Source organism: Notothenia rossii, assembly GCF_949606895.1.
Source record: "Notothenia rossii genome assembly, chromosome: 5".
NCBI classification, from domain to species: Eukaryota; Metazoa; Chordata; class Actinopteri; order Perciformes; family Nototheniidae; genus Notothenia; species Notothenia rossii.
This window is the reverse complement of record NC_136903.1, coordinates 29,667,732-29,678,491: the sequence shown is the minus strand read 5'-3', so window position 1 is coordinate 29,678,491 and position 10,760 is coordinate 29,667,732. Positions and strand designations below refer to the sequence as shown.

The following is a 10,760-nucleotide window of genomic DNA, read 5'->3' as shown; positions in this document are numbered from 1 at the left end:
CTTTTCTGGTGGTTAACTGGTTCTTCTCTGGTTCTGCCCCTTTTCCACCAAACCGGTTCCAGGGCTGGTTTAGCTCTGGTTCTTCCTGTTTCAGCCGCAGTGGAGCCGGCTCTAACCACCGAAAACCGGTTCTTAGCTGACCCCACTCGGCTGCCTGGCAAGAACCACGCTCACGTTGGAGGGGGGCGAGATTAACCTGAGCGATAACAGCTCATGGCGAGTACGGCAAATTAAAGTTCTAACAAGCAGTATCGCTGAACAAAGTGATTAGAACGCAACCACACACTTTATAAATAAAAAACACACTTAAACAAATCAGGCAACCAGCCAACACTAACCAGGTTGAATGTGATTCTGTTTATTTTTACCTTACTTTGACCATCCATTCGTTGTTGATCATTGTGTAGAGCCAACCCAGTCTCACGACATTTCGTGTTAAGTCACGAAATGTAATCTATTGATTCGTGTTCACCAACACGATTTCCTCCTTTTTTTCGTGTCACACAGAACGATTTTAAAAGCAATGCATTTCTATTGGTAGTATGTTTCGTGCCTGCACCACGTCTTTTTGTCCGGTCGGGTCTTGGAAGACCGGAAGCTGTGTGGTTCATAAAAACATTTTCTTACTCAATATCAAGCCACGATTATTGTTTTTATTTTAAAATGTATAATGTTGGACTTTTGCCATCCGTGAGGAAAAGTAATGGGGCTCAGAATACTGAAATATGTATTTAAGTGTTATTCTTTTCGAAATAGCACACTGTTATTTACTCAACAATAACACACAATTATCCTTGTTTTTATTTATTTGTTTAATTCTATAATCTCATGGTTTTTTGCCGTCCATCAGGAACTGAATTTCAAAATAAAGTCATTGATAATATTATGTATGAAATTATTTTGTCTATTAACTAGGGCGCCGTGTCATGTTATGACCGTCTTTTCTATGTTGCTTTGAGGTTTTTCCATCGGTTTGGGGTTTAAAATTTAAAAACAGTAATAAGTAATAAGCCAATAAGTAATACGCCTTGTCAGCCATGAATATAGACAGAATTGCGTTGCCCGGCAACAGCTTGGGTTCATGTTCATTTATAAACATGACTATAACACAAAATGCCGGGAGACTGGGTTGGGAGAGCAGACAGACGTTTTGTTTTGTATTATAGCAGCTATCGGATGGAATCAATACATGGGCTACACAGGTTGCCATGTCCGACCATAACAACTAGAATCATAATGAAAAATACGCCGGTAAAATTTCCCTGTATAAAACGGCCTATATGACACAATAGGATAGCAACAAGTAGTTAAGATAGTCAATTTGCTTCGGTTGCTATGCTAACATCACCCATTTTATACCAGAGAGACTTTCATAACAGCGTTGTGATGCCAAACAGCGTCAATTCCTACTGAAACACATTCACTTAAGGGGGGGGGGGATATTTATCAGCTGCTTCTGTGAACCATTCAATGCTTTATAAACCAGCAGCAGTATTTTTGAAATATATTCTTTGACACCCAGTAAGCCAGTGTAAAGACTTCAGACCAGGAGTGATGTGATCCATTTTCTTTGTGTCAGTGAGGACTGGAGCAGCAGCATTCTGAATCACCTGCAGCTTTCTAATAGATTTTTTTGTGAAACCTGTGTAACCCTAACCCTAACCCTAACCCTAACCCTAAGTCTTTCCAAATCCTGCTGTGTCATTAGTCTTTTAAATTCTAGATATGTTCTTTAGGTGATAGTAGGCTGATTTAGTAACTGTTTTAATGTGACTGTTGAAACTCAGGTCAGAGTCCATGACTACACCTAGATTTCTGGCTTTATCTGTTGTTTTGAACATTGCAGACTGAAGCTCAGCGCTAACTTTTATACGTTCTGCCTTGATTCCAGAAACAATTACCTCAGTTTTATCTTTGTTTAATTGGAGAAAGTTCTGGCACATCCAGTCACTGATTTGTTCAATGCACTTACTCAGTGTTTGAATTGGAGCATAGTCTCCTGGTGAAGTGGTTATGTAAATGTAGGTGTCATCCGCATAGCTATGGTAACTTATTTGGTTGTTTTTCATTATTTGAGCCAGTGGTAGCATGTAGATGTTAAAGAGAAGAGGCCCCAAGATGGAACCTTGAGGAACCCCACATGTCATATTTGCCAACTCAGATTTGTATTGACCTATATAATCAAAGTTGTTTCTGTCCTTTAAGTAGGATTCAAACCAATTTAGAACTTTTGATTAAAGTCCCACCCAGTTTTCCACTCGGTCTAGTAATATGTTGTGTTCAACAGTGTCAAATGCAGCGCTGAGATCTAATAATACTAACACTGAAGTTCTGCCACTGTCTGTGATTTAAGTAGATGCATTGAAGAAGGAGGGGAAATTAGAGAATTGAGAAGCCTTCATTGAGTCAGTGTTGCTCTGGTCTGGATCTGTGAGCTAACCACGCCCCGTTCATTTGAACATAAGAAATCGTAATGGAATGTGGCATTATGAAATAAAAGTCCCCTGAAATAAATTAATGTGATTGATGTTTTTTTTTTTTTTTTTTCTAAATCAAGCACCAATTTTTGTTTTGGTGTCCCACAAGCATAATTATCTTTAAACAACAATTCTTATAAATACATAAAACATAAATAATGTGCAATACAATAAGTGGTGTGGTTTTTTGCATTGTGGTTTGGAATTTACATTTTTATGCTAATGATAAAATATTGGTCCAACCTAAAATCAGGCCTTCTCCAAATTACCATGATGACATTCAGACCTCTTGTCACTTTAAAGACTGTCCTGAACTATTGACTTAAAGGTTTATGCAATTCACACCTTTGATTAACCAGGTCTCGTAAGTAAGAATATGCTTTGATTGCAGATTGTTCTGTAAAACTTGTGTTAAATTGGTTCTGCTACTATTTCTAATAAACTCAATAAATTATGATGGTTATAGTAGGACTTAAAACATTATATTGTACTCTTATTCATTTGTACATTTAATCAAATGAAGCAGAGACTTGATTTTCATTCTTGTGTCTTTTCCTTTTGAAATTAGCCATGATAGCCTGGAGGCAAGAGAGGGGAAGTTTATTGGGGCAGGGCTGATGGGGACCATAGTGATCCAGTATTTGGATTACTTATATCTGCTTAGTCAGTGTGGTCCTGCATTTGTTAAGCTGCTGATTCATTATCACGCACTTCCGTTTTGCAAACTACCTCACTTCTGTCTAGCCAAATCTCTTTCTTTCTAGGGTTTTTCACTAAAAAAGTTATTTTATCTTCACATTTCCCTCACTCTTCTTCCTTTCTCTTTCTCTCTCTCTGACATCCTCTCCTTGTGTACAAGCTAGATTTTAATAGAAATATATTGTTTATGAACTGGAGACCATAATCAGATTGTATCCCCTCCTTCTGACCTCATTAGTATTGACCTGTCCTTCGGTGATGATGTCACAGGCGGCTGCTGTAAACTGGCCAATGATCTTTAGTCAACATTGGTTTGTGTCCAAACAGTTCCTGTCTCTGTTTCCATTCTGTTTCTCTCTTTGTGCACACACATACAAATGGCAATTTAGGAGGCTTTCTATCATTGAGGTGTTTTCTGTACTGAAACATGATATTTGTGTTATTTACCCCAGTTAGGTATATCAACCAAATATCAGTTTAGACAGAAACATCACATCCGTTATCCAGCCTGATCTCAAGTAAGTACGTTCCTCTTGGACAATTCTTCAAGGCATATTGTGCGACAGTAGCCAATAATCAGGCTCAAGTATACCAAGTTATTCTTTGACACTAAATGTAAGGGTTTAACTCAGCGTTGGCTGTTGTGCTGTATATATATATATATATATATATATATATATATATATATATATACATATTGAAGGTCCTAAAATCTTTGAGAGAAAGTTATATTTTTCTCCTCAAATTCGACCACAAAACAGCTTTTGCAGTGTGTGTTTATTTGCCCCTTGACTCCAGAGTACCAATGCGATAAAAGCTCAGGTAAATGTGCGCCTTCTTGCATCTCTTCATAGACAAGACATCGACTCAACGCTTAGAAAAGTGTCATGTTCTCACAGACTTGAAGCTAGGAAGAGCTAGATAGACTTTTAATATTAACAAACAGGCCATTATTACCAACTACGCTTTGAATTAAAGTAGCAGCAGCAGTCACCAAGTTGGCAACACTGACTCTGCCTGCCTATACCAATTAGCAGTTTATGGCTGTGATCTAAATCAGCCAATCAAGTTGTTGCTGTCCAAAATCATTTTCTTCTCTGCTGTTGTCTGCGGCTATTTTATGTGAAATCATTCCAGTGCCAAGGTTGAGCTCAAACAAAGTCCACTCCTCATCACATCAGGATTTTCAGCATTCACTTAATCTCATGTCCTAGACTCCTTAATGGGTTTTCTATTTTCCTTATAAAATATGATCATGTTGTCAAAACGTATTCACATTTCTTATCCTATAGTACATGTCAATAGAAAATATGTGTGACACACAGTGTTGTGCTAGTTACTGAAAACCAGTAACTAGTTACCATTACTAGTTACTTCATTTCAAAAGTAACTCAGTTACTTTACTGATTGCTTACACCAAAAAGTAATACGTTACTGTGAACAGTAACACATTAGTTACTTAAAAAAGGGCTCCCATTAATGCCCTTATAGCCTTCATTTCAGTACTGTTATTGCATTGGAGAATAATACAATCTGTTGATCGAGAAATAGCAATAGAAATAGTAGAAATAGCCTGCATGTGTTCTACAACATACCGTGCAATGGCTTTATCAACTTTTCTCTGGCTAGCAGTCCCTCGGTTAAAATCCAGCCGCTGTTGCTTAGGTGGAGGTGGAGTGGCGTCGGATGAGTCTGGGTCTGTGGTCTTAGCTACTAGCTTCGTCCCAGCCTGTTGTTTCTGCCTATGTTTCAACAGATTTGAATTGCTGTTTTGTGCAGTAGATAGGATCTTTGACCTGCCAAGACACAACTTACATTTAACTAAAACGTTCTTTTGATGTCCACATATGTGGACACTCGTTCTGAATTTCCATAAAACACATTAAAGTCACCTTTTTGTAATAGAGTGAAACACTTTTTTATTTCCACCTTGAACACAGCAGTTTTTTCCTGGCTGCTTTTGCATGTATTAATAACTTATACACACATAATTTTGCATGTTCTGCAACATGTTTTGAACATCTGAGAGTAAAAACAACATGAAACACTGCAATTTTGCTCCTTTTGGACTGTCACAACTACAGTACGGCTCATTTAAAATGCTACAAACAGTTGCAGGAAGACATCATATGCCTGTAACAAAATATAAAACATTCAAAGCATTTTGCATTGTTACTGTTGCATCTAATAATACCACAAAGGCAACTCAACTCCACCCATCTTGAGGTTGTACTCACGGACAATGCTTGGTCGCGAGACAGTCACACTCAAGCAGTGCACCTTTACCTTGATACAGATCAAAGTCCAGCACAATGCCATCTGCTGTAGCACAAACAAAGTTCTTGATGCCAAATGGGTTTGGCTTCATTGGCAGATATTGTCTGCATGGACAGGCTCCTGTGAAAGGAACCATCTGCTCATCAATAGATGCGAATTCAGGTCGATTCTGAGACTTGCAGCCTTGCAGAATCCGATCCAGAAAAGGCCTCACCTTCCAGAATTTGTCCCTCTTCCTCAGATCTTCTGGCACATCATCATCATCAATTAGCACTTTTATTGATCCCCTCAGTCTGAAGAATCTGTCGCGCGTGAAACTGTCAGTGATGGCAGTGATTCTCAAGGCTTTGGACCAGTACATCCTGATTGTTGGGTATCGGATGCAGGACATACAGGCACCAAAAAAGTGGTAAACCTCATCTACAGAGGTGTTGAGTGGGTCCCCACTCCTATACAGTGACATAGCATTAGAGCAATCTGAAATAATTTTCTTGAAATCTCTATCTATATACTGTTCAAAATAGTTTAGTGGGGTCCAGCCATTTCTGTCAAGCTCAGTTTCATCCTCATGCTCAAACTGGGCAAGGTCTGGCATCAATGGAGCCCTCCAGCGCAACCCACGTCCTGCACAACCAGAATCAGAATAAAAATAGTACTTATTTCAAAGTAAGTTACATATTTTTATCCATGCAAGCAATTCACTGAGATGTATTGGTGCATAACGTAGTTGAATCTGAGTGGACGTTTATATGAAATTTGAAGATTTACCCTCAAGGCATGCTAAAATAATAACAATTACCTTTATTGGGTTGTCCCTGAGTGCTTGGTCCTGGTGTTGGCTCTTCCGAGTCATCATCTGAGCGATCAGCCTCGATCTGCTGAGTTTGATGGCGCCGTCTGGGAGTGCGGGACGAACCTGTCCCTGTCCCTGAACCTGTCAACAAGTGTTGTAAATAAGCCTTTTGCTTCATATCCTTCACCTAGCCCTGAGGCCCTGCCTAAAATAAAGAAATATCCACTGGGTCTTGGCTAACCATTATTTGCACCACGGAGACGTTTACATCCTCTGCTGTGCTCAGTGGGCTGAGGAATGGGGTCCTCATCATCACTACTGTCATCCTCATCCTCACTGCTGCTTTGCTCCTGTGGTGGGGGTTGATAATTGGCATCCAGGATGGGATCATCATTGTCAGACAAGTCTTCCAAATCTGAGTTGTCTCCATTAATTAACCCAAATAGCTCCAATGCTCTTTGCACAGAAAAACGCTCTGAAAATAAAAACATGAAAAAATCAAATACAAACCAATGTCATTTATATATGTATTTATGTATTTCTTTGTTATTTATTACACTGGGACAATGTACAGCTTTTCAACTGCACCAGAGTTAGCTATAAACAACTCTAGCTATTAGCTATAGCAAGGCACATTTGTACTAGCATATTAACATTTTGAACCCAAGTAATTTATGTATGTATTTAGTTATTTAATTGTTATTTATGTCATCGGGACAATGTACAGCTTTTTAGCTGCACCAGAGTTGGCTATAAGCTATTTTACTTGTGCACATTTTTACTAACATATTAGCATTTTCGACCAACCTAAGTCCCTATGTACACTAGGGGTTTCACCAACTAATCGACTAGTCGACTAGTCGACTACCTTTACCACTAGTCGGCGCTGTAGGCCCTACTCAACTAGTCGTGAAAATTTTTTAGGTAAACGAGGTGCTGCAAAATGCTCCAAAACACGTCCGATATTCTTGTCTGGCAGTACTTCAACGAAGATGTAACCAACTCCACAGTGAAGTGTCAGTTGTGTACAGCTGTACTGAAGTACAATACAAATGCATCTGCTATGCGCAACCATCTGAAGATGAAACACCCGCTGCCGACAGCTAGCACTAGCAGTAATGCTAGCACCAGTGAGCAACGGACCGGCGTCAGCACTGAACAGAGGCAAACGAACAGCAAGAAAACACGGGTCAACAGTGATGCGGATGATGAGCTACGGGATTACTGCCAGCGGACACCGCATATCCCCACAATGGATAATCCACTGGAGTGGTGGGCAGAAAACGTGCACCGCTTCCCCCGCTTTCGAGGAGCTACCTGGCTATTCCAGCCACAAGCACCCCGAGTGAGAGGGTTTTTGCCCTGGCAGGCAACACTGTCACCCGAAAGCGGTCAAGCCTCCTTCCCTCACATGTCGATGCGTTGGTGTTCAAACCAAAAATATGGAAAGGTGGACGGACGTTATCGTGGAGGACAGCGAATAAAGTGTTGCGCAATGCGCTGTTGCGCACTGGATTTACGTGGCATTTATGTAAACAAGAGTTTTTTGCTGTCGATTTTGGTGAGTCCAGTTACTGTTTATTATTTACTCAGCCATGTAACACAAATTAAAATGCAGTGTTTAATGTATGAGTTCCAATATAAATTACAGTTGTACACCTCTCTTTGTGTGTCTTTATTATGACGTAACGACTAGTCGACTAGTTGACTGCTATTTTGAAAAACGTGTCGACGAGTAAATATTGGTAGTTGTGAAACCCCTAATGTACACATACGTGTACATCATGTTTAGCGGCATACCTAATTGTTATTTTTACACATCTTTTGTCAAATGTGCATGTCATGACAAACGTACAATGCTTTGATAAATATCTAAATCAGAAAAAGCCTTGAAATATGATAGGACTTCTTACCTTGTCGAGGTTTGTATTTGGAGCTGCCACTTGAATTATCCCTTATGTTTGCCGCCATTTTGAATTTTTATCGTAGTGTGTTGTACTCTTCTGACACCACCAGATGGCAGTGTAAGTGCCACATACGTGGCCATGAGGCCCCAGTTGAGCAGAATTAACGACTGTGGTCATATGACCAAAAATGTGATGTCCAAGCATGTGTACGCCAGGCCCTAGGAGGTTGAGTACAGTTCTCATCTCTGTTCGCCTCGCTGTTGGGAGCCGAGACTATATAAAAAAAATAACGGAGTAACGCACCATAACGGTAACTGAGTTACTGAATTAAAAAAAATAATGCTTTAGAGTACTAGTTACTGTCAAAAATAACGGCGTTACAGTAACGCGTTAGTCCCAACACTGGTGACACATAATTTGGTATTGAATGAATAAAGAATTGGTACCATCTGAAACCGGCGGTCAAGATAAACAAAATAGATGAGAGGAGTCAAAGACATACTCTAGCAAAGCAAACATATATTGCAATTAAAAGTAAAGTGTTGGCGGAATAAACCTGTTGCTGTAATGCTGACTGCAGTGTGTGTGTGTGTGTGTGTGTGTGTGTGTGTGTGTGTGTGTGTGTGTGTGTGTGTGTGTGTGTGTGTGTGTGTGTGTGTGTGTGTGTGTGTGTGTGTGTGTGTGTGTGTGTGTGTGTGTGTGTGTGTCTCTACGCTGCTAGCTATGTGCGCGCTGTCGAGGATTTTCCTGTGTAGATTTCTGTTTCAATCGCATGCTTTCATTGTCTCTAATTCTCCTTCAGATTCTCTCTTTCACATCTGTATGTCAATGATTTTCAACTTTGATAACAACGTTAGTTTGTCAGTATCTCTGGAATCTGCATCTTTGGGTGTGTGTGTGTGTGTGTGTGTGTGTGTGTGTGTGTGTGTGTGTGTGTGTGTGTGTGTGTGTGTGTGTGTGTGTGTGTGTGTGTGTGTGTGTGTGTGTGTGTGTGTGTGTGTGTGTGTGTGTGTGTGTGTGTGTGTGTGTGTGTGTGTGTGTGTGTGTGTGTGTGTGTGTGTGTGTGTGTGTTCTGGGCCTGAGAAGGCTTTACAATACATGCCAAAAGGGACATTAGCAAGACACCATAGCATGTGTCACAAAAATGTTCTAGTTTAATGTTTAGACAAAATAATCTCTCAATTGGGTATACAGCAGGTATGAAAGTTATGGTTGAATACCTGAAAATGTAGAGCTGAATGTGAGTGCACTTTGCATTTTAGTCTTTCTTACCCTTGTTCATCATACCAATATGTTTTTTTTCTATTTTCCTCTTTTTTTATACGTTTGGATTTATGTTCAGTGTTTCTGACCCACATTTGTGTTTGTTTCTTTGTCACGTTTCTGCATGTGCATCAGTGTGTCCAATCTTACTTGTTACAACCTGTTAACCCCCAAAGCCCTCCTCGGCGGGGGCTTTTTTTCACGACACTGTGTCTCAGGGCATCTTAATATTTAAGAACCTATTCATGTGTCATACCAGATTAACAGGAACAATCTCAGCTAACTGATGATACAAACCATTTTTACCAAAACAAAACACAAGTCTCATAAGAAGCAGCTAAATGACCCCTGAGCGAAAAATTCTAACGCACTTTGGGACAGAACTCAAGATAAAGATACCCTTATTGCTTATCGTCAGAGGTGGGAGTAAGTCCTACATGTGAAAGTCATGAGCAAGTCTCAAGTCTTGACCTACAAGTATCAACCACGTCCCAAGTCACTGTGATGAGAGTCAAGCAAGTCAAGTCAAGTCATTGCTCAGGTCAAGCAAGTCAAGTCAAGTCATACAAAATTCTGATGAATAAGCCCAGTTTCCGCATTTAAATCAGTTAAAAGACAGTGGTTATGAACATGGATTCAACCCACACTATGATCTTCATTACATACACAGTTAATCATTTGAAATCTATTACATACACAGTTAATCATTTGAAATCTAATTTAGACCGATGACAATCATATTAGATTAATATTAACCCTAGAACTGCAGACAATGTAGCTAGGACTCAATCAAAAAGTCTGTTCAAAAAGGCAGAATTCCAGGTAAGAAAATCATATATGGCATTTTCCATTACACATATTTAATTTAAATGTATGTTAACATTAGAACAGCCAACAGCGTCAGCACCTACAGAGATATCGTTTTCAAATCATTTAATTTGTTCCTCTTCATAATTTCCTAATAAAGTAAGTAGGACGATTTAAAACTCACTTAATTGTGTTAATTTAGAAATGGCTTCAGTTTATCACCATAACAGATCAAAAAGTTCAGATTCATTTTACAATAAATCAAGGAATGATGCACTTCTACAAACAAAAACAACATAATTAAAACATTTAAACAAACTACTAAAAGTAGATGAACTACATTATTCAAAGGTTTACAGTAACTTCTGATAATAACACAGGAGAAATAAACGAGGCATCTATTTTCCTCTCTCTCTCTCTCTCTCTCTCTCTCTCTCTCTCTCTCTCTCTCCTGACAGCCCGCCAGTATCAGGGTCAGTCAAAATGAATCCTTTGGAGGTTCTAGTGTTAATTTACCGTTTTGTCTTCTCTTGGCAA

At 39.4% G+C, this 10,760-nt stretch overlaps 1 protein-coding gene across 1 annotated transcript; it reads right to left on the bottom strand.

Annotated features, from left to right (window-relative positions):
• Positions 1-5,240: 5,240 nt before the first annotated feature.
• LOC307038785 (piggyBac transposable element-derived protein 4-like) lies at positions 5,241-8,217 on the bottom strand (the record flags this gene model as incomplete). Its single annotated transcript, XM_079680463.1, has 4 exons — positions 5,241-6,077; positions 6,253-6,387; positions 6,488-6,721; positions 8,160-8,217. The coding sequence occupies 4 exons, from the start codon at positions 8,215-8,217 to the stop codon at positions 5,410-5,412; spliced, it is 1,095 nt and encodes a 364-aa protein (XP_079536589.1). The 3' UTR covers positions 5,241-5,409.
• Positions 8,218-10,760: the final 2,543 nt, after the last annotated feature.